Here is a 25,474-nt window from a genome sequence, read left to right as displayed (position 1 = left end):
AAGAGCTCCTGAAAGAAGCACTAAACATAGAAAGGAGCAACCAATACCAGCCACTCCAAAAACATACCAAATGGTAAACAGCATCGACACAATGAAGAAACTGCATCAACTAATGGGCAAAATAGCCAGCTAGCATCAAAACGGCAGGACAAATTCACACATAACAATATTAACCTTAAATGTAAATGGGCTAAATGCCCCAATCAAAAGACACAGACTGGCAAATTTGGATAAAGAGTCAAAACCCATCCGTGTGCTGTATCCAGGAAACCCATTTCACATGCAAGGATATACATAGGCTCAAAATAAAGGATGGAGGAAGATTTATCAAGCAAATGGACAGCAAAAAAAAAAAAAGCAGGAGTTGCAGTCCTAGTCTCTGATAAAATGAACTCTAAACCAACAAAGATCAAAAGAGACAAAGAAGGACATTACATAATGTAAAAGGATCAATGCAACAAGAAGAGCTAACGATCCTAAATATATACGCACCCAATACAGGAGCACCCAGATACATAAAGCAAGTTCTTAATGACCTACAAAGAGACTTAGACTCCCACACAATAATAGTGGGAGACTTTAATACTCCACTGTCAATATTAGACAAAATCAATGAGAAAGAAAATTAACAAGGATATCCAGGACTTGAACTCAGACCTGGACCAAGCAGACCTAATAGACATTTACAGAACTCTCCACCCCAAATCCACAGAACATACATTCTTCTCAGCACCACACATCTACTCTAAAATTGACCACATAATTGGAAGTAAATCACTCCTCAGCAAATGCAAAAGAACAGAAATCATAACAGTCTCTCAGACCACAGTGCAATCAAGTAAGAATTCAGAACTCAGAAACTAACTCAGAACCGCACAACTTCATGGAAACTGAACAGCTGGCTCTTGAACGTTGACTGGATAAACAATGAAATGAAGGCAGAAATAAAGATGTTCTTCAAAACCAACGAGAATGAAGACACAACACACCAGAATCTCTGGGACATATTTAAAGCAGTGTCTAGAGGAAAATATATAGCAATAAATGCCCACATGAGAAGCAAGGAAAGATCTAAAGTTGGCACCATATGGTCAAAATTTAAAGAGCTAGAAGAGCAAGATGAAAAAAACTCAAAACCTAGCAGAAGACAAGAAATAACTAAGATCAGAGCAGAACTGAAGGAGATAGAGATACAAAAAAAAACCTTTAAAAAATCAATAAATCCAGGAGCTGGTTTCTTGAAAACATCAACAAAATAGACCACTAGCCAGATTAATAAAAAAAGAAAAGAGAGAATAATTAAATAGATGCAATAAAAAAACAATAAACGGGATATTACCACAGATTCCACAGAAATACAAACCACCATCAGAGATTACTACAAACAACTCTATGCACATAAAACAGCAAACCTGGAAGAAATGGATAAATTCCTGGACACTTTCATCCTCCCAAGCTTAAACCAGGAAGAAGTCAAAACCCTGAATAGACCAATAACACGGGCTGAACTTGAGGCAGCAATTAATAGCCTACCAACCAAAAACAGCCCAGGTCCAGATGGGTTCACAGCCAAATTCTACCAGACATACAAAAGGAGCTGGTACCACTCCTTCTGAGACTATTCCAAATAATCCAAAAGAGGGAATCCTTCCCAAATCATTTTATGAGACAAACATCATCCTGATGCCAAAACCCGGCAGAGATTCAACAAGAAAAGAAAACTTCAGGCCAATATCCATGAGGAACATAGATGGAAACATCTTCAATAAAATAATGGCAAACCGATGCAACAGCACATCAAAAAGCTTATCCGTCACAGTCAAGTAGGCTTCATCCTGGGGATGCAAGGCTGGTTCAACACACATAAGTCTATAAACATAATTCACCACATAAACAGAACCAAAGACAAAAACCACATGATTATCTCAATAGATGCAGAGAAGGCCTTTGACAAAATTCAACAGCCCTTTATGCTAAAAACTATCAATAAACTAGGTATTGACGGAATGTATCTCAAAATAATAAAAGCTATTTATGACAAACCAACAGCCAATATCATACTGAATGGGCAAAAACTGGAAGCATTCCCTTTGAAATCTGGCACTAGACAAGGATGCCCTCTCTCACCACTCCTATTCAATATAGTATTGGAAGTTCTAGCCAGAGCAATCAGGCAAGGGAAAAAAAAGGGTATTCAATTAGGAAAGGAGGAAGTCAAATTATCTCTATTTGCAGACGACATGATTGTATATTTAGAAGACCCCATCATCTCAGTCCAAAATCTCCTGAAACTGATAAGCAACTTCAGCAAAGTCTCAGGATACAAAATCAATGTGCAAAAATCACAAGCATTCCTATACACCAATATCAGACTTAAAGAGAGCCAAATCAAGAACGAACTGCCATTCACAATTGCTACAAAGAGAATAAAATACCTAGGAATACAACTAACAAGAAGGAACATAAAGGACCTCTTCAAGGAGAACTACAAACAAAATAAGAGAGAGAATTGCTCTTATTTATATAATAAGAGAGAGAATTGCTCTTATTTATATAATAAGAGAATTGCTCAATGAAATAAGAGAGGACACAAACAGATGGAGAAACATTCTATGCTCATGGTTAGGAAGAATCAATATGTGAAAATGGCCAAACTGCCCAAAGTAATTTATAGATTCAACACTATCCCATCAAGCTACCAACGACCTTCTTCACAGATCTGGATAAAACCGACTTAAACTTCATATGGAACCAAAAGAGAGCCCACATAGTCAAGTCAATTCTAAGCAAAAAGAACAAAACTGGAGGCATCACTCTACCTGACTTCAAATTATACTGCAAGGCTACAGTAATCAAAACAGCATGGCACTGGTACCAAAACAGACATATAGACCAATGGAACAGAACAGAGGCCTTCGAGGCAACGCCACACATCTACAACCATCTGATCTTTGACAAACTGGACACAAACAAGCAATGGGGAAAGGATTCCCTATTTAATAAATGGTGTTGGGAAAACTGGCTAGCCATGTGCAGAAAGCAGAAACTGGACCCCTTCCTGACACCTTACACAAAAATTAACTCCAGATAGATCAAAGACTTAAACATAAGACCTAACACCATAAAAACCCTAGAAGAAATCCTAGGCAATACCATTCAGGACAAAGGCATAGGCAAGGACTTCGTGACTAAAACACCAAAAGCATTGGCAACAAAAGCCAAAATAGACAAATGGGATCTAATTAAACTCTAGAGCTTCTTTACAGCAAAAGAAACAATCATTTGAGTGAACCGGCAACCAACAGAATGGAAAAAACTTTTGCAATCCACCCATCTGACAAAGGGCTAATATCCAGAATCTACAAAGAACTAAAACAGATTCACAAGAAAAAAACAAACGAACCCATTCAAAAGTGGGCAAAGGATATGAACAGACACTTTTCAAAAGAAGACATATATGAGGCCAACAAACATATGAAAAAATGCTCTTCATCACTGATTTGTCATTAGAGAAACGCAAATCAAAATTACATTGAGATACCATCTCACGCCAGTTAGAATGGTGATTATTAAAAAATCCGGAGACAACAGACGCTGGAGAGGATGTGGAGAAATAGATACACTTTTACACTGGTAGTGAGAGTGTAAATTAGTTCAACCATTGTGGAAAACAGTGTGGCGATTCCTCAAGGACCTAGAAATAGAAATTCCATTTGACCCAGCAATCCCATTACTGGGTATATATCCAAAGGATTATAAATCGTTCTACTATAAGGACACATGCACACAAATGTTTATTGCAGCACTGTTTACAATAGCAAAGACCTGTAACCAACCCAAATGCCCATCAATGATGACTGGACAGGGAAAATGTAGCACATATACACCATGGAATACTATGTAGCCATAAAAAACGATGAGTTCGTGTCCTTTGTAGGGACATGGATGAACCTGGAAACCATCATTCTCAGCAAACTGCCACAAGAACAGAAAATCAAACACTGCATGTTCTCACTCACAGGTGGGTGTTGAACAATGAGAACACATGAACACAGGGAGGGGAGCATCACACACTGAGGTCTGTGTTGGGGGCAACTAGGAGAGGGACAGTGGGGGGTGGGGAGTTAGGGAGGGATAATATGGGGAGAAATGCCAGATATAGGTGATGGGGAGGAAGGCAACAAAGCACATTGCCATGTATGTACCTATGTAACAATCCTGCATGTTCTTCCCATGTACCCCAAAACCTAAAATGCAATAAAATACAAAAAGAAAGAAAAGAAAAGAAAATATGGTATATACACACCATGGAATACTACACAGCCATAAAAAGAAGGAAATTATGTTCTTTACAGCAACATGGATGGAGCTGAAGGCCATTATCCTAAGTGAACTAATCTGGAAACAGACAATCAAATACCACATGTTCTCACTTATAAGTGGAAGCTAAACAGTAGATACACATGAACATAAACATAAGGATTGGGGACTCCAAAAGGGTTCAGAGCTGAGGGATGAAAAATTACCTAATAGGTACAAGGTTCACTTTTTGGGTAATGTTACACTAGAAGCCCAATCCCCATCAGTATGCAATATACCCATCTAACAAACATGCACATTTACCCCTGAATCTAAAATAATTAAAAAAAAAAAAAAAGCTTTTGTATATGGAATAAATTTACAAGCAATAAATATGTAGTACTATCAAATGGCACTTTTATGTTATTTTTTCCAGCATATAATTCAATTCACCAACAATTATAATTTTTTGAAGACAGGTCAAATAGACAAAAGTTGAGGATGCTGAGATGATAATAAAGTGATTAATCATGTAAGCAAGGCTGGATAGAAGAAAAAGTAAAAATAGAGATTAGCTAATATATTTGGAAGAATATGTTAAAAAGACAAACAAAGGCTGGGTGCAGTGGTTCACGCCTGTAATACGAGCACTTTGGGAGGCCGAGGTGGGTGGATCACCTGAGGTTGGGAGTTTGAGACCAGCCCGACCAACATGGAGAAACCCCATCTCTATTAAAAATACAAAATTAGCCAGGCATGGTAGCACATGCCTGTAATCCCAGCTACTTGGGAGGCTGGGGCAGGAGATCACTTGAGCCCGGTAGGCGGAGGTTGTGGTGAGCTGAGATTGTGCCATTGCACTCCAGCCTGGGCAACAAGAGTGAAACTCTGTATCAAAAAAAAAAACACAAGCATTGCCAGGGATGTGGAGCTAATACGTTCCTGGGAGAGTGCAAAATAGCACTACCACTTTAGAAACAGTCTGGTAATTCCTCAAATGACTCAGCAATCCCATTTTTAGGTAGCCAACCAAAATAAATGAAAATATATGTCCATACAAACACTTGTATACAAATATTCATGGCAACATTGTTCATAATAGCCAAAAAGTAAAAGCAACCCATTGATAAAGATATATAAAAAGTACAATATACACATACAATGTAGCATTATTCAGCAAAAAAAAAAAAAAGTAACGAAGTACTGCTACACATGACTACATGATGACCATTCCAAACATTATAATAAGTGTAAAACCATATGTTAGATACTAATTATATTGCCCAAATCCTAGCAATTTTTAAAAGATGTTTTCTGGCAAATCTGATGATTTTCCAACATTAAAATAACATACCAACCAACTATGGTAAAAAGCAAATAGCTATAAAATATAAGATATTTAAGAGAATCATTGGTCTTTAGACTCAAGATTTTCCAAAGCATATTTCCATTGTCCAGTTACATAAAATGTTCAGAATAGGCAAATCTGACAGAAACAGAAAGTAGATTAGTGGTTACCTAAGACTGGGGGTTATGGGAGTAGGAATAAGAAAGTGACTATTAATGAGTACAAAGTTTCTTTCTGGAGCGCTGGAAATGTTTCAAAATTATGTTATGGTGATAGTTACACAATTCCGTAAATATACTAAAAACATTAAATATTTTTTAAAAATTAAAAATTAACTGACCTGAAAAAGGGATCTTTTCTTATTGATCTGCCTCCATATTTTTTCTCATAGTACTGTAAGAGGAAAATCCACAGTACACACTGCAAGTAAGGCTAAAAGAAGAACATGTTGCAGCTCATGACTAAAAGGTTTGTTGTTTATTCTTTTCCTTTGCCAATAGAACTAAGACTACATACATCAAGTTCCTTGCCATTACCAAAAAAAAAAAAAAAAAAAAGAAGTCACAACTTTTTTTTTTTTTTTTTTTTTTTTTTTTTTTGAGACGGAGTTTCGCTCTTGATACCCAGGCTGGAGTGCAATGGCGCGATCTCGGCTCACCGCAACCTCCGCCTCCCGGGTTCAGGCAATTCTCCTGCCTCAGCCTCCTGAGTAGCTGGGATTACAGGCACGCGCCACCGTGCCCAGCTAATTTTTTTTTGTATTAGTAGAGACGGGGTTTCACCATGTCGACCAGGATGGTCTCGATCTCTTGACCTCGTGATCCACCCGCCTCGGCCTCCCAAAGTGCTGGGATTACAGGCTTGAGCCACCGCGCCCGGCCAGTCACAACTTTTTTATACTTGACATGATAAAGATAATTAAAAATAAATTTTATACAAACTAAAACAGAATTATTTTTAGTAAAGCCTTCACATATTTTCTACCTCTGTATCATTCATTTATTGTCAGCTTCATAAAATATAATCAAACACAAAAACTTTGTTTTTGATTCTAAGAAGACAGAACTGTAGCTAAATAGAATTAATAACATGTAAAAGGCTAAGTATATTAAAGTGGTCACATTCAGTAAATGAAAGATACTCCCTATTAAATACAGATTAGCTAGTGTTAACTAACACACTTTATTTTTTATGCACCTTCTATTTTATAAAACAGGATAAAAAATTATACATAGTTAAAACCATAGGACCAAACTATTCTTAAGGTAACATGCTAACTTACAAAAACAGTTTTATTTCTTACCGATATAACAGCCACTGAAAGCCTATTCCATGAATTATAGGTGTCCTCATTTTTTCGTATATTCTTCCAAGAAATCTAAGACAAAAAGTTTTAAAAATGTATATGCTGCAATATGTAGAAATATTTGGATTAAAATAAAAAAATATATTTTGTTTAGCAAGTGTATTTTCTATTAAGTTAGCTATTCATATTAGTAAGTTATATTTTTTACTTAAAATCTTCTTTGTCCCAAAATATTTCTGAACATTAGTGTAAATTAAACACATTAAACTGAGACCTAAAAAGGGAAGCAGGGGTAGCAGGATTAGTAAGTAAAATTAATTAGCAAACCTAAATCAATAATTCATAATATTTTTTCTAATCACATGGAAATTTTTTTTCAATTATCCAGCCTTAATAAAATAAATCTGGTTTTTGTCTGTATTTTTTCTTGGAGAAAATCTCTTAAAATTTATTCTTTCTCATCCCTTCATAGTAAAATACATTATTTAATCACTGATAAACTCCTAAAAGCAATGACTGAAACCACATCACAATTCTAATTATATATATCATTTTGAGCATCAGAAAACCTATAATGAACATAGTCCTTTCCTTTTGAGAATTTACAGTTTGACACGATCTCACAATAATTTATGCTGGATTAATAATATCTAAATCAATTAGTAGCCATTAACCTGATGCATTTTACTATTTTCTGAGTAAGAACTAACATCCTCAGATAGTACTTATTTATGTTTTTTAACATATTAAAATACTTAGTAGAATTACCTTTATGAAAGAAATTAGGCAACCTAGAAGTGGATAGATTGGAATGATGATACAAAAAGCATAATGAAGAATAGTTGCAATTGTGTATCCCATAAAGAAAGTTATTTCAGTGACTGCAATACAAGCCAACGCTGTCTAAAGAAAAAAAATGAAAAAACAAGTGACAAAGTGTTTAGAAGTTTCATACAAACTGACTTACAAATTGGTGTCTAAGCATTAAACTATGTTTTCAATCCTCTAGTAAAACATGGAACTAGAGATGTTATTTAGCCAGCAAGTAGCAACTTGTTTGTAGCTGGTATCCATGCTACCCTATTTGCTAAAAGTCTTCCATATTGTCCCTATGTGGAAAGGAGGATTCAGAAGACAAATGTACATATAAAAAGATGCTGCCAATTATCTAACTAAATTCTGTGCTTACAAAAGACATGTAACATTTTTTAGTATAATCAGGAAAGTATTCGTGACTTTTAATTAAACTGCTATGGAAAGTTGAAATAATGTAAAATGTGACTTACCACAGAATAGATAAATGACCAAAATTCTTTGGTATGTAAAATTTTCTTAAAGGTGAAAGAAGCAATATAAGTGAACAGAATAACTGATGGAACATAACCAATAAGGCAAAAAACCTGTAAATCAGAAATATGTTTCTATAAAAATATGAATAGCTTCCAATACACAACATGAAATACTAGTCATATTAAAACATTAAGATAATTATTTTTAATACAATCCTGAATAAATTATTTAAACTGAACACTATTTGTAGTGTTTTATACCAAGTAAAATATCATCTCATTATTTTATTATAAAAAACAAGTATAGCTAGCTACAACTTCATCTCTCTCAATCAAATATTAGCTACTATTTTAATATACAGCACTTTATTTTTTAAAGTTTAAGAAAAACATTATTATTTTATATGGCAGAAACTAATATATAAGGTCATTATGATCTCTGACAAAATTGGTAAGTTAATTTTAGCATCAACCTCACCTAACTCTGTTTTCCCTTTTTCCTAATAAAGTATTCAATGACAGGGCCTAATGTCAGTCATTTACATGTTAACATGGATGCAAATCAGTCTCTTCTTTGATACTTTAAGCTGTATTTTATTTTATTTTAAATATTTTCCAGTTTTACTTTAGATTCAGGGGATAAATGTGCAGGTTTGTTACATGGGTATACTGCATGATGCTAAGGTTTGGGGTATAATTGATTCTGTCACCTAAGTACTGGGCATAGTACCCAATGGTTAGTTTTTCAACCCTTGCTACCCTTCCTCCTGCCCCCATCTAATAGTCCCCAGTGTCTATTGTTGCCATCTTTAAGTCCATGTTTACCCAATTTAGCTTCCACTTATAAATGGGACCATGTAATAGTTGGTTTTCTGTTCCTTTATTAATTCACTTAGGATAATAGCCTACAACTGCATCTGTGCTGCTGCAACAGACATGGTTTCATTCTTTTTTATTGCTGTACAGTATTCTGTGGTGTATATGTACCACACTTTCTTTATTCACCTGTTATGAGCTCCTAGGTTGATTCCATGTCTTTGCTATTGTGAATAGTGCTGCAATAAACATACCAGCTCATGTGTCCTTTTGGTAGAACGATTTATTTTCTTTTGGATATATACCCAGTAATGGAGTTTCTGAGTTGTAAGGTAGTTCTGTTTTAGTATTTTTGAGAACTCTCCAAACTGCCTTCCATGGTTGCTGAAGTTTACATTCCTACCAAGAGTATATAAGCACTTCATTTTCCCTGCAGCCTTGCCAGCATTTGTTGGTTTTTGACTCTTTAATAATAGTCATTCTAACTGATGTGAGATGCTATCTCACTGTGGTTTTAATTTGCAGTTCTCTGTTGATTAGTGATGTAGAGCATTTTTTCATACATTTGTTGCCCACCTGCATATTTTCTTTTGAGACGTGTCTGTTTATATATTTTGCCCATTTTTTTAATGAAGTTCTTTGGTTTTTTATTGCTAAATTGTTTAAGTGTCTTATAGATTCTGGATACTAGGCCTTTGTTGGACGTATAGTTTGTATTTTCTCCCATTCAGTATGTCGTCCATTTACTCCGTTGAGAGTTTCTTTTGCTGTGCAGAAGCTCTTTAGTTTAATTAGATGCCACTTGTCAATTTTTATTTACATTGCAATTGCTTTTGAGGACTTATTTAGTTGTAAATTCTTTCCCAATGTCCAGAATGGTATTTCCTAGGTTTTCTTGTAGAATTCTTATAGTTTGATGTCTTTCCCTTAAATCTTTAATCCATCTTGAGTTAATTTTTATATACGGTGAAAGGTGGAAGTCCAATTTCATTCTTCTGCATATGGCTTGTCAGCTATCCCAGCACCATTTATTGAACACAGCATCCTTTCTCATTGCTTATTTTTGTCAACTTTGTTGAATATCAGATGCCTATAGATGTGTGGCTTTATTTCTGAAGATGAGGCTGAGGCAGGAGAACTGCTAGAACCTGGGAATTGGAGGTACTGCACTCCAGCCTGGGTGACAGAGTGAGACTCTGTCTTTAAAAAATATTTTTCCTGGGAAACCATCATTCTCAGCAAACTGACACAAGAACAGAAAATCAAACACTGCATGTTCTCACTCATAGGTGGGTGTTGAACAATGAGAACACATGAACACATGGAAGGGAGCATCACACACTGGGGTCGGTTGTGGGGGACTAGGGGAGGGGCTGTGGGGGGTAGGGAGTTGGGGAGGGATAACATGGGGAGAAATGCCAGATATAGGTGATGGGGATGGAGGCAGCAAACCACATTGCCATGTATGCAACAATCCTGCATGTTCTTCACATGTACCCCAGAACCTAAAGTGCAATAATATATATGTATAAATTATTGCATAATTTAAATAATATATATATAAAGAAATAAAGGGTATTCAAATAGGAAGAGAAGTCAAATTGTCTGTTTGCAGATGACATGACTGTATATTTAGAAAGCCCCATTGTCTCAGCCCAAAATCTCCTTAAGCTGATAAGCAGCTTCAGCAAAGGCTCATGATACAAAATCAATATGCAAAAATCACAAGCATTCCTATACACCAATAATAGATAAACAGAGAGCCAAATCCTAAGTGAACTTCCATTCCCAATTGCTACAAAGAGAATAAAATACCTAGGTATACAACTTACAAAGGATGTGAAAGATCTCTTCAAGGAGAACTACAAACCACTGCTTAAGGAAATAAAGACACAAGCAAATGGAAAAACATTCCATACTCATGGATAGGAAGAATCAATATTGTGAAAATGGCCATGCTGCCAAAAGTATTATAGATGCATCAAGCTACCATTGACTTTCTTCACAAAATTAGACAAAACTAATTTCATACAGAATGAAAAAAGAGCCTGTATAACCAAGACAATCCTAAGCAAAAACAACAAAGCTGGAGGCATCATGCTACCTAACTTCAAACTATACTACAAGGCTACAGTAACCAAAACAGCATGCTACTGGTACCAAAACAGATATACAGACAAATGGAACAGAACAGAGGCCTCAGAAATAACGCCACACATCTACAACCATCTGATCTTTGACAAATCTGACATAAACAAGCGATGGGGAAAGAGTTCCTTATTTAATAAATGGTATTGGGAAAACTGGCTAGTCATATGCAGAAAATAAAACTGGACCTCTTCATTACACCTTTTACAAAAATTAACTCAACATAGATTAAAGACTTAAACATAAGACCTAAAACCATAAAAACCCTAGAAGAAAACCTAGGCAATACCATTCAGGACATAGGCACGGGCAAGGACTTCATGACTAACACACCAAAAGCAATGGCAACAAAAGCCAAAATCGACAAATGTGACCTAATTAAACTAAAGAGCTTCTGCACAGCAAAAGACACCATCATCACCGTGAACAGGCAACCTACAAAATGGGGGAAAAATTTTGCAATCTATCCATCTGACAAAGGGCTAATATCTAGAAACTACAAGGAACTTAAACAAATTTACAAGAAGAAAACAAACAATCCCATCAAAAAGTGGGCAAACAGTATGAACAGACACTTCTCAAAAGAAAACACTATGTAGCCAACAAACATATATGTAGCTCATCATCACTGGTCATTAAAGAAATGCAAATCAAAACCATAATGAGATACCATCTCATGCCAGTTAGGATGGTGATCATTAAAAAGTCAGGAAACAACAGATGCTGGAGAAGATGTGGAGAAATGGAAACATTTTACACTTGGTGGGAGTGTAAACTAGTTCAACCATTGTGCAAGACAGTGTGGTGATTCCTCAAAGATTTACAACCAGAAGCACCATTTGACCCAGCAATCCCATTACTGGGTATATACCCAAAGGATTATAAATCATTCTACTATAAAGACACATGCACATGTGTGTTTATTGCAGCACTATTCACAATAGCAAAGATTTGGAACTAACCTAAATGCCCATCAACGATAGACTGGATTAAAAAAATGTGGCACATATACACCATGGAATTCTATGTACTCATAAAAAAAATGAATTCATGTCATGTCTTTTGCAGGGACATGGATGAAGCTAGAAACCATCATTCTCAGCAAACTAACACAGGAACAGAAAACCCAACACTGCATGTTCTCACTCATAAGTGGGAGTTCAACAATAAGACACACAGACACAGGGAGGGGAACATCACAACCGGGGCCTGTCAGGGGTTGGGGGTTAAGGGGAGGGATACCATTAGTTGAAATACCTAATGTAGATGATGGGTTGATGGGTGCAGCAGACCACCATGGCACATATATACCTATGTAACAAACCTGCATGTTCTGCACATGTATCCCAGAACTTAAAGTATAATAATAATAATTAAAAAAAGGAATTCAGGAAAAACAGCCATTCTAAACACTAAACACTAAAGTATTATCAATAATCTACTCAAGGTTGGGCATGGTGGCTCATGCCTCTAATCCCAGCACTTTGGGAGGCCGAGGCAGGTGGATCGCTTGAGGTCAGGAGTTCAAGACCAGCCTGGCCAACATGGTAAAACCCCGTCTCCACTAAAAAGACAAAAATTAGCGGGGCATGATGGTGTATCCTGTAGTCCCAGCTACTCGAGAGGCTGAGGCAAGAGAGTTGCTTGAACCCAGGAGATGGATGTTACAGTAAGCCAAGATTGTGCCACTGCACTCCAGTCTGGACAACAGAGCAAAACTCCATCTCAAAAACTAAAATCATCATCATCATCATCATCATCATCATTACCTACTCAAGCAAAAAAATCTCTTCATGTAAGTCAGTCTTGACATTTTCATAATAAAGGAAAAGTCCTTTAAAAAAATTAATAACCAAATTATTCAACAAGTCAATTGCCACATTTATAGTTTTTTAAATAACATTCTATCTATAAATAGCATGAGTACAACTAGTGTTAACTTACCACAGCAAGGAACTTTACAGTATAAAAATATAATCCATAATGAAATGCCAATAAGCTTCCTAGCATCAAAGTAAGAATGATAAAAAATAAGGGGATATCAACAACAGCTTGTCCAATCCAATATGCAGATGGCAAAAGACCAGAAAGTTTAAGTTGAGTATAAGCTTTAATCTAAAAAAAAATTATTATAATTTTAGACATTTTATAAACACACGAATAAATAAATTATTGTAGATCTCTTAATTTTACATCAATGAAACCAAAAAGGTCACATTTCAGGGTTATAGGTAATAAAAGTTCCCCTCACACTAAATATAAATTCCATTTAGCCTTTAGTTTTATTCATTATTTCTGAGATGTAACAATTTCAACAAAATTTTTAAGAATCAGAATACAGTAGTGCTGCTAAGAAACAGAAATTAAAATAAGGCAAAAGGTGTCATGGGGTTGGGGTTATAGCTATACAAATAATAAATAGCCAAAACATTACTGCTTTTGAAATACTTTGGAAATAGACAGAAAATATGTTTACACGGGAAAAGAATTCTGATTTTTAAAAATAAACCTTTCATTAAAACACTAATAAATTGCCAAAATAACCTTTGGATTTACATACGGCTTTCAGCTTAAGTGAAAGCTTTTGAAACTTTGAAAGCCTTTTATGTACACTGGTATAGTACAAAAATCTAAGGTGTTATTTACATCACAAGTTTGTTAATGGTAAACTTAAATGATCATAGTTTTCGTATCTCATGTTCTCATTTAATTTGAAATTTCTAAAATATTTCACAAACCTAAATACCTAACAATCTTAAGTAGTTGATTTTTGTCATCTATAAAAGTATTTACTCCTAATAACTAAACGTATTATATGAAAGAGCTCTCCATAGAGTGAGATAAAGCATGATATAAAAAAAAATTAGTTAAGAAGAGGAGAAGCGAACAAAATTGGCAAGTTTTATGTTCAATGAATTATGAGAACATGAGACATATGTAAATTCTAATACAAGGATAAAAACATAAGCCAAGGCAAATGCAAATATTTTTGAATAATTCAAACTTTCATCATTCATACATTGCTGGTAGGGATAAGATAAAATGGAATACCCAAAATAATTTGGCAATTTCTTATAAAACTAAACACGTATGATTCAGCAATTGCACTCTTGGGCATTTATCCCAGAGAAATGAAAATTTACATTTGCACAAAACCTGTATACAAATGTCCACAGCTACTTTATTCACAGTAGCCAAAAACAGAAAATAATCCAAATGTTCTTCAACAGGCAAATGGTTACAGAAAGTGTGATGTATCCATACCATGGAATAATACTCAGCAATAAAAAGGAATGGACTATTGATACATCTAAATTGGATAAATTTCAAACAAAAAAATGCTAGTTGAAAAAAGCCAATCCTCAAAGAAAGCTTACTGTGACACCATTTTACATTTTTGAACTATCAAAATTACAGAAATAGAGAGCAGATTAGTGGTTGCCACAGGTCAGAGAGGTTAAGAAAGGGCAAAAAATGGGAATCTTTCTGGTGACAGAAATGGACTGTATCAATCTCAATATCCTGTTATATTGTACTATAATTTTACAAGATGTTATCCCAGCGATATTTGGGATAAAATGTAAAGAGCATACAGGATGTCTCTGTCATTTCTAACAAAATGAATATACAACTATCTCAAAAGTTTAATTAAAAATATTTCAGTTGAAACAAAAAAGAAAAATACAAATGTCCAGTAAATTTTATTAATATGCAGTAGGTTACAGATTTCTATATTCCTTCCACTTTTCTATAATTTCTAAATTACTACAATGAGTATATTTATAACAAAAATGGAATATTGTTTTAAAAATAGAGATGTGTTACTTTTATACTAAACAAATTAATAACAAAATATTTATTTCTTTAGAATTCATTAAAATAATGAGTTCATTATTCATCATAGTCTGTAAATCATTCTAGACAAATTTGTTTTTACTGAATGAAGATCATACATGAAGAAGATAAGAATTTTTATTAGAGAAGTAAGATATAATCTCAGCAGTGTGAAAGAGTAGAAGGCTTTGAACAGCCAAAGACTGTACAAGATCGCTATATGCCTGAAGGAAAACAAAAGGGAAAGGCGTAAAAAGAAAGTAAAAGAATATCAAAGAACTTCTGTATACTTAGCAATTTCTCCAAGGCCCTAATGATGACAACCACTTTCACCTTTTTTTTTTTTTTTTCAGTTAATGAGAATTAAGTGCCTTCGCTACTTAATACCTCTGTTAAAGCATAAAGGGCACAGGCACATTAATGTGCCAGTTAAGAACATGAAGACCATAGTCAGTTCCCAAATCCACAATTTAAACAAGTTGAGTCAACCTGAGCAAGTCATATGAACAATCCCATCTTTGATATACTGATCTATAAGCAATTGATAACAAAAAACTTTCCTAACAATGTTGTGAGAATTAGAGAATATAATTTTTAAAGCATACAGCAAGTCTCAAGTAATAAATATTAGTTATTACTGTTACTACAATAAGAAATTATAATAAATGTATTAATACTCCATTTACTTATTTCTAAAATAATAATTACACTAAGGCTTGCAATTATGCAAATAGGTTATTTTTATATGACATTTCTTGGTAGCAAATTATATATATTTTAATTGAGTTATTACCTTATGATTCTCTGCATTTTCCATGGCAAAGTAAGGTGGCATTGCAGTAACAATGATTCCAAGCAAAGCTGCTTGAAAATATAGCTCTATTTTAAAAACTATGTCGGTAATTTCCTGAAAGACAACCACAGAATAACAAATGGAACTGAGAACCATTTTACATCTTAATACATACTTAAAAAAATCAAAACCTCAGAAAGAACATATTAGAATACCTAACCCAGGCATAGTCTATATGAAAGAATGAGTGGCAGATGTATTAACAGGTGGCGGTAGACAATATTACCAGCCCTGCCACTTATTAATAACTATCTGATCCTGAGCAAATCATTTTACTTTCATTTTTGTATCTACAACACAGAATAATCTGGCATATAAATTAAGCTTCACAATTTAATAAAAATGAATGATGCATTTGAAAAGCAATTAGTATGTCCACTATAGTGGTCCTATGCAATGATAATAATTATTTAAGAATGGTATTTGTTGCTCTTTATCGTCTTGGGACTCTTGTTTTCTTCATTGGGAAAAGCTATATCCAAGCTCAGTTCCCTATGGGAATCAGAACTTCTTCTCCCAAGCAGAAGAGAATTTAACTCCCACAGGCCCCAATGTCCCTAGCTTCCCCAGGGATCCAGGTGCAGTCAGCTAACTTACCTAGACAATCAATAAACAGCTAGCACTTCAAATGCAGATTACCCAGGTCCATGGATACTATATTATTGCCCACTCTCACCAAGGTCAGTTTCCTCCCATTGTTCTATAAGAGTATGTACCCATGGGACAGAGAAGGTACTCTGCACTGGAATAGAACCCACAGTGCCTAGGAGACAGAGTACATCACTGTCTTGTTGAACCTGACCTTCTGAGTTTTTCTATTTAGCAATAAAGTCAATTCCATAGTTCAGGTCATATGGCATTGCAGAATTTGTCCCAAATTCTGGTAATATGACAGTGGAAGGCCCAGAAAGAACCCATAAATATGTAAACTAAGTAGTGCAAGAAGTGGCAATGATTGGATACAACTGTATCCAATCAGATAGAATCTAATGAAGGAAGAAAGAAATTTGAAATATTAATGGGACTATATCTATGAATAGTTAGCTCTAAAAACTCCCATTTATTTCTTTCAATATATAGTATGATTATATGTCAGTGTCTGATGAAAATTGTAAGTTGCAAAATCTTGTGTAATAGTTAAGGATACAGACATATGTAGTAACGTCATAAAAACATGTATGGGAATTATAAATTGTGAATTGTGTTTACTTCTACAGAGGACAGAAGGAAACAAGACTGGAGAGGGGTAATATGAGTTTCCACATGTATCTTTTAAGTTTTATGAAAAACAAATATTATGCAATGTTAACATTTGAAATATTTGGATAGTAGGTGGTTCATTCTCTGCAGGTTTAAACTATTTCATAATAAAAACATCATGAGAAATGATCTACAACTTTGATGATATCAGTATCAATATGCACTGGTGACTTATAAGTACTTGTTTACTGTCCAGAAATCTCTCCAGATTCATATACACAAAATATTTATTAAATGTCTATCAGGAAAATGCCACAAAGACAACCAATTCAGTAGATTCAAACTGATGAGTACTTCAATTCCAGTATGACAAAACAAAAATCTCTCTTCTGCCTATATTCTTAAAATTGGTCAATGATAATACCATGTATCACATTGTCTAAAAGCAAAAATTTTATAGTCTTTCCTCTTCTTCATCTCACAAATGCAACAGTGATCAAGTTATGCCACTTATTTTTTAATATCCTTCTATCATGAATGCTACTGTTGCTGCATTAACTCAGACACCCATCAGCCCTTCTTACATGAACTATTTATTTAAAAAGAATCTCTAATCTGATTTATTGAACTTTCTTTCCTCTCCTACAACTCAACTTCATCTGCATACCAGGAAGGTGGAGCAACTCAACTCCATGGGAATAGAAGCTCCTGGGCTTAGGACCCTTCCAGACCTTGCCATGTGTATCACTTCACCTCATTGCTCATCTGCACCCTTTATTATAATCTTTATTAATAAACCAATAAACATAAGTAAATTGTTCTGTGAGTTCTGTGAGCCATTCTAGTCAACTAATCAAACCTGAGGAGGACATCACGAGAGCTCCCAATTTATACCAGGTTAGTAAGAAACACAGATCGCAAACTGAGGATTAGGATTGGAATCTGACTGAGCCCTTAACCTGTGGGATCTGACACTATCACCAAGTAGACAGTGTCAGAATTGAATTAAACTATAGGACACACAGCTGGTGTCTGCGGGAGAATTGCTTGGCATGTGGGGAAAGACCCTCACACGTCTAGTGTCAGAAGTGCTGTGTTGAGTGGAGTGTGAGAGTAGAAAAAACACGTTAGTTTTTCTTATCTCAAATATTATCCTTATGACAGTACAGCACTTTTCACACTATATTATCCTCACTTGCTTATTTGTCTGTTTTCTCCACTATTCAGTAAGCTTCTCAGTCCCTTTTTCACTGATACAACCCAAACATTAGCAAGGTGCCTAGCTACCATAAGCACTCAATAAGTACAGCAAGTGTGTCTGAATTAATTAATCAATTAATTAATATTAAGAGAAGTGGTCGAGGATTATTGAAAATGATATGATGCATCGTCTTTGAACATATAGTAGCAAAGTACATTTAAAAACAGCCGATTAAGAAAATGAGAATTATAGTGAACAATATAATGGTATAATATTATAACAATATAATATAATAACATGGATTTTTAAAACATAAAGATAAAGGGAGGAAAAAAAGTATTATTTTAAATACTCTGGCCAGGTGTGGTGGCTCACAGTTGTTATCACAGAACTTTGGGAGGCCAAGGTAGGAGGATCACCTAACGTCAGGAGTTTGAGACCAGCCTGGTAAACATGGTGAAACCTCATCTCTATTAAAAATACAAAAGAAAAAAAAAAAAAATCAGTTGGGCATGGCGGCATGCGCTTGTAGTCCCAGCTACCTGGAAGGCTAAGCAGGAGAACTGCTTGAGCCCAGGAGGTGGAGATTGCAGTGAGCCGAGATCGTGCCACCACACTCCAGTCTGGGTGACAAAGCAAGACTCCATCTCAAAAATAAAGAAACACTCTGGAAAAAAAAAACAAAAAACAGTAATTTATAATGGGCTTGGCAGAATGAGTCAAAGACTCAACATGATAGAAGAAACATGAAAAGGAAAAATATAAGTTTGGGTAAACAAATTTCATAGGAATTGATATGTTTAATCAGTGTTTTAGTTTGAAGAAAAGAATTATGACTACATACACACAAAAACATTTTTAGAGTGTAAGACATGTTTGGACAACTGGATATCCATGTGCAAAACAAGAAAGTTAGAATCCCTCCTTATATAAAACACAAAAATTAACTGCAAATGGATCATAGTCCTAAATATAAGTGCTAAAACTATAACTCTGAGACAAAAATACAGCAGTAAGTCTTTTTCACCTTGGGTTAGACAAAGATTTCTTAGTTAATGACACCAAAAGCAGATGCAATAAAAGAAAAAAACATAGATGAATTAAGTTTCTTCAAAGTTAAAATCTTGTACTTCAAAGGACACTATCAAGAAAGTGAAGAGGCACCCCAGGTTGGGAAAAAAACATCTGCAAATCTTGTGTCTGATAAAGGAGGTGCATCTAGAAAATATAAAAAACTCCTATAAATCTAATCAGGAAAAGACAAATAATAAAATTTCTAAATGGAAAAAGGACTTGAATAGACATTTCTCAAAGATATAAGCACCTAAAAAGGTTCTCAGCATCATCAGCCACTAAGGAAATGCAAATCAAAATGAAAATGAGATACCTCTCCACACACACTGCTGCTAGAAATGGAAAATGATGCAACCATTTTGGAAAGCAGTTTGGCAGTTCTTCAAAATGTTAAACATAGAGTTACTAGATGATCTAGCAATTCCACTGCTAGCTATACATCCAAGAAAAAAAACATACGCTCATACAAAATCTTGTACTCAAATACTCATAGCATTACTCATAATGGCCAAAAGGTGGAAACGACGTAAATGCCATCAACTGATGAATGAATAAATAGAATGCAGTATTTCACATAAACATTCCATATGTTCCACACAATGAAATATCATTTGGTAGTAAAAATAAATGAAGTACCGATACATGTTACAACATGGATGAATCTTCAAAGCAGTATGCTAAGAACAAGAAAGCAGACAAAACAGAGTACACATTGTATGATTCCATTTATATAAAATGTCTAAAATAAGGAAATCCATAGATACAGAAAGTACACATTATTGGTTGCCTAGGGTTGGGGGTAGGTATGGGAGGAAATGAGTGACTACTAATGGGTATAAGAGTTCCAGGGGGGCGATGGTATATATCTAAAACTGACTCTAGTGATGACTACACAACTCTATGAGCACAGTAAAAAACACTGAAGTGCATACTTTAAATAAAGGTCAGGTAGATTGGGCATTCTATTTCAACGAAGTTGTTTTTAAAAGTATGACAACAGAAAATAGAAAATATTGTTACAGATACTTGTCCATTTATTTTTTAGCATATGAAAATCCAAAGGATTAAGAAAAAAATATTGAATACTTTTCTGTAGTCTTGATTCTGATATGTACAATCCAACAGTTCTATCTAGAGAAAAAATGGTTGTCTGGGTGACTCCTCAAGTTTTTTTAATACCTTATCTGAATTTCAGATAAAAAAAATTCATTAAAAAATTATTGTATATTTTATTCTATGATCAATACTGAACACACTTATGCCTTATAAAAATATTAATACCAAACAGAATGTCCTTTACCCTTAAACATACTTATACTGGGAAATCATAAACCTTAATATAAACCATTTCTCACTTGAGTTTTAAGAAGACTAAGAGATCTCACAAGATAAATTTCTACATATTTTTTATTTTGCTTGATTTTTAATGTTTATTATTATATATATGATATGCATATGAAAATTTATTTGTATATACATTGGCTTACTTGAAAGAATGGGGTACTCCAGATCTGGATGGTTTCAGTCACATTTAAATGATAAAGATAGTAGTTACTAATGATATTCACTAATATAGGTAAAGAATAAACCATAGTACTGTTGAAAACAGCTGCAAAAACATAGTCCTACAATTAAAAAAAAAGACACTTATTATATACTGCATATAAATATAACTGGATATATTATTGCTATGTACCAAGATTTTCTCACCTACAAAGCTAATGCTCATGCTGAAAAACTGCTTCAACAACTCACAGAAATAATACCCAATGACAGATAAAGACAATCTGGTTTGGAATGTACAGATATTTAAATATTTTAAACAAGCATATCAAATTTTTAAAAAACTAAATTCCTATAACTTTATTTATTGGTCATTTGTGAGGGAATGAAATATATCATAAATAAAGACAACTAGTTACTTCCAAAAGTAAGATCTAATTTCTAACTCATAAAGGTAAATCAGCAAATAATTAATTTTAGAAGAAATGTTTTAATCTTGTATAACTCCCAAATGGATATTCATTCACTGCATTTATCTTACCTTTTCTGAACGCATTACATTTAAAGCCGCACTATGAGGAGCCACAGACACATAGTCACTGTCATTAAACATCGTCACCATTATGTTCTGGCTTGTGAAAAAACTAATAAGATCACTGATATCTGAGTCTGGTGTTAGAAAATAAGCAAATAATAAAGAATGAGTTTAAACAAGGTTTGTAGTAACATTGGGAAGATCATTCTATTTTTAGAGAAATATTTTATTTTCATTAGTGAATATGCAAGTAAGTACATTGGCTCTGAAGCTAGTCAGCCTGGTTTTAAAACTTTTTAAATAGTTTTAAAAGTACCATTTAAACTATCTGTCCTTCAAGCAAGTTACCTAGATGCTCTGGACCTTAAGTTTCCTCTTTTGTAAAATAAGCATATTTGCCTTATAGAGTGATCATGAGAATTACATGACTGAATATATACACAGGGTTTAGAACCTGACACATAGTAACTGTGCACAAATTTTAGCTGCCGCTGCTGCTACGCTGCAACTATTATTAACACTGAAAATTTAACCTATAATACATGAAATTTGCTTAAATAAGAATAAAAATCTAACAACTTTAGGTAACAAGATAACTTGCTAAGCTCAGAAAGATATAGGCTAAAGTGTGGTAACATCACTCCCTAGAGGAATTTTGTATGCTCTGGGCAGACATGTCAATTGCCTTAATTACCTTAAAATATTCAAATACATAATCAGGTCTCTATCTACATTCTCTAAAGTACCTGGAGCCAAGGATAAGATTTTAAATCCTGTCTGTGATTTAAATGTATACCAACATGTCTACTGAATAGATGCAGTTTCTCTTCTATCATAACAAAAACTGGATTCAGGGAAGGACAAATGTGACTTTGAGAGAAATTTAAATCAAATGAAGCAAAATATAACTAGTAACTAAATAGTATGGCAAGGTGAATCAGACACAGCACCAAATCTGAGTGTCATAGAGAATAGTTACACTACTTTACTCTCAACCTAGTACCTTAACTGATCTCTTATCTCTAACTTGCAAGAACAGCTAGGTACCCTGAGAAGAGAGATACATTATAAGTGAAAGAACCATAGCACGAGAGATACAAAAAGCTCTGCAAGGTGGGTAAGATAGCATCCAATATATATACACACAATACACAGTGGTTTAAAAAAAAGTGGTTTTATTTTGGAACAGACATAAGGCTTAGGAAAACATGGCATGCATAAGTAAGCAACTCTAAGAATAATAAAAAATAATGAAAGAGATGAACTGAAAATACTAGAATTTTTACAAATCAATGAGAATGAACTCTTCAAATCAAATCTTTTTGCTTTGAAGCCAAGGTCTTTAAAAAAAAAAAAAAAAGAAAGGAAGATTTGAGATACATGTATAGTTCCCTAGACATACATAAAAAATGTCACAATTTAAGGTTTCATGCAGTATATTTTAGCAACATAAAATGTATTTAAAAAAGAAAATGAGAATTCCTAATGAAAGAAAAAAACTGCAAAACTTAATATTTTCTATTCGAGTAATTTTCCATTAATAAATGCATCTTTACCAAAAAGAATGAAGGTTATATAATATAACAAGCACCAGATTTTAACAGTGATGATTTAAATAGTAATTTATAATCATTCCTAGTCATGCTTGTTATTTTAATACTGGGCAAAATCCTTTTTGAATCAGGGAATCAAAAAGGAATAATACTAGAATGTAGGTGAAGTGATAGAAAGGTTAAACCCCAAAGAGTTTGTCACAGGAGATATTATAGGAACAACTGATCACATATGAATAAGTTTTGTATTAGGTTTTAATATTTTGAAAGTCAGAACACTATGTCGGTTTTTTGTTTTGAGCTTTGCTCAAGTCTATATATCTAAATTTTTTTCATATTTGACAATTATGTAGTAAGATAGCAAAGCCAAAAATATCCATTACAAATCTAATGTATTCAATTAGAGATATTTATATTTGTCTTATTTTCTTCATTTTAACTAATTCTTCAGACTGTTCTTGAAGAATTATTTAAACACTTCTATGTAGACACATATCTTTATAAATATTATATACTATTAACTCTTTGTAAAGAGGGTTTTTCAACTTTTGAAGTATATTTTGCTCATCATGAGCTTTGAGACAAAACATGCTGGTAAGAATAACATAATTACTAAAAAAAGGAAAATTTACTATTACACACAGTATAAATTAGAGTATTTTTAAAAACTGTTTATTTATATATTTATTTATTTTTGAGGTGGAATCTCCCTCTTTTGACCAGGCTGGAATGCAGTGGCACAATCTTGTCTCACTGCAACCTCCATCTCCCAGGTTCAAGCAATTCTCCTGCCTCAGCCTCCCAAGTAGCTGGGACTACAGGTGCATGCCACCATGCATGGCTAATTTTTGTATTTCTAGTAGAGACGGGGTTTCTTGCACAGGCTAGTCTTGAACTCCTGACCTCAGGTAATCCAATCCACCTGCCTCAGCCTCCCAAAATGCTGGAATTATAGGTGTGAGCCATTGTGCCCAACCAAAACAATCATTTATTTGTAAACCAAAATTTATTGTAAAATATTCTTCAGCATCAAAGATATGTATTGCACTAAATTTAGATTTCACGCAAACAGATCATGCCTGTACCTTAAATATATTTATAAAATCCAGACCTTTATCCACCCCCAACCCCATGCTCCATGCCCAACACTCATTCACAGACCTTCACACACTCTCACCAGTAGAATTTTGAAGAAGCAGACTTGTTTTGTATTTATGAGGTTTGTCTCCAGGTTTTAGGAAATATAAGTCTGGAACAAGTTTTATGGGAACCACAGCATTTTTAAAAGAGTGATGCACCAAAAACATAAAAATCTGAACTGCGAAAAAAATTAGAAGCAGAAGCAACCTGAAAAGGAAAAAACAAAACAAAACACAGCTCAGTGTACAAAGGTACATTAATATAAAAATCAATTAAAACTCTCCCTTCACACTGAGATGGATTTTCATATATATATAAAATATATTTTTATAATTATATTTTATATTATATGTATATATTATTGTACTTTAGGTTCTGGGGTACATGTGCAGATCATGCAGGATTGTTGTATAGGTACATACATGTCAATATGGTTTGCTGCCTCCATTCCCCTGTCACCTATATCTGGCATTTCACCCCATGTTATCCCTCCCTAACCTCCCTACCCACCACTGTCCCTCCCTTAGTCCCCCCCAACAGACCCCACTGTGTGATGCTCCCCTCCCTGTGCCCATGTATTCTCATTGTTCAACACCCGCTTATCAGTGAGAATTTTTTTTTTTTTTTTTGAAACAGGGTCTGGCTCTGTCATCCAGGCTGGAATGTAGCGACGTGATCTCAGCTCACTGTAACCTCTGCCTCCCCAGCTCAAGAGATCTTCTCACCTCAGCCTCCTGAATAGCTGGGACTACAGGCACACATCACCACACACAACTATTTTTTGATATTTTTTTGTAGAGATAGGGTTTCACCATGTTGCCGAGGCTGGTCTTGAACTCCTGCGCTCAAACAGGGATCTTGCCCACCTCAACCTCCCAAAGTGCTGGGATTACAGGTGTGAGCCACCTCACTCAGCCTATGTTGGTATAGATTTAAACTCTAGATAGTTAAAAGATAATCATTGAAAAAAAGAAAGAAAAAACTGAAAAAAAAGTAAGAAATTCTATTCCCCAAAATGATCTTATGACAATATTGGAGAGAAAGCCAATACTGTATGACAAAATCAAAAGTTATAAAAGTATATTTTAGATCAGTGACACCCTTAAATTTTCATAGACTATGTAAACATGTAGTTATAACTGTTAAAGCACAAGACATTATGTCTCAAATATTTGTCTCTACTCCTGAAGGAATTACTTCCTGTCCTGTCTCTATCTTAACCATTTATTTTTTATTTTTTTGAGACAGCGTCTTGCTCTGTTACCCAGTCTGGAGTGTAGTGGTGTGATCTCAGCTCACTGCAATCTCTGCCTCTCAGGTTCAAGCAATTGTCATGCCTCAGCCTACCAAGTAGGTGGGACTACAGGCATGTGCC

At 34.4% G+C, this 25,474-nt stretch overlaps 1 protein-coding gene across 3 annotated transcripts in view; it reads right to left on the bottom strand.

The window, feature by feature from the left end:
• ABCA5 (ATP binding cassette subfamily A member 5) overlaps positions 1-25,474 on the bottom strand; it is a 101,413-nt gene that overhangs the window by 20,634 nt on the left and 55,305 nt on the right. For all 3 annotated transcript variants that reach the window (XM_064369564.1, XM_064369563.1, XM_064369565.1), the window contains 9 exons: positions 24,137-24,306; positions 21,413-21,540; positions 20,856-20,993; positions 15,834-15,947; positions 13,151-13,321; positions 8,240-8,353; positions 7,722-7,856; positions 6,951-7,025; positions 5,988-6,079 (listed from right to left, as the gene is read on the bottom strand). In XM_064369564.1, the coding sequence (XP_064225634.1) occupies positions 5,988-6,079; positions 6,951-7,025; positions 7,722-7,856; positions 8,240-8,353; positions 13,151-13,321; positions 15,834-15,947; positions 20,856-20,993; positions 21,413-21,540; positions 24,137-24,306 (1,137 nt within the window). The remainder of the gene's footprint in view (positions 1-5,987; positions 6,080-6,950; positions 7,026-7,721; positions 7,857-8,239; positions 8,354-13,150; positions 13,322-15,833; positions 15,948-20,855; positions 20,994-21,412; positions 21,541-24,136; positions 24,307-25,474) is intronic.

Source organism: Aotus nancymaae, unplaced genomic scaffold (genome assembly GCF_030222135.1).
Source record: "Aotus nancymaae isolate 86718 unplaced genomic scaffold, 86718_ANA_hifiasm-v0.15.2.pri h1tg000089l, whole genome shotgun sequence".
In the NCBI taxonomy this organism is placed as follows: Eukaryota; Metazoa; Chordata; class Mammalia; order Primates; family Aotidae; genus Aotus; species Aotus nancymaae.
The sequence above is the reverse complement of the archived record's forward strand: the minus strand, read 5'-3'. Positions and strand labels throughout refer to the sequence as shown.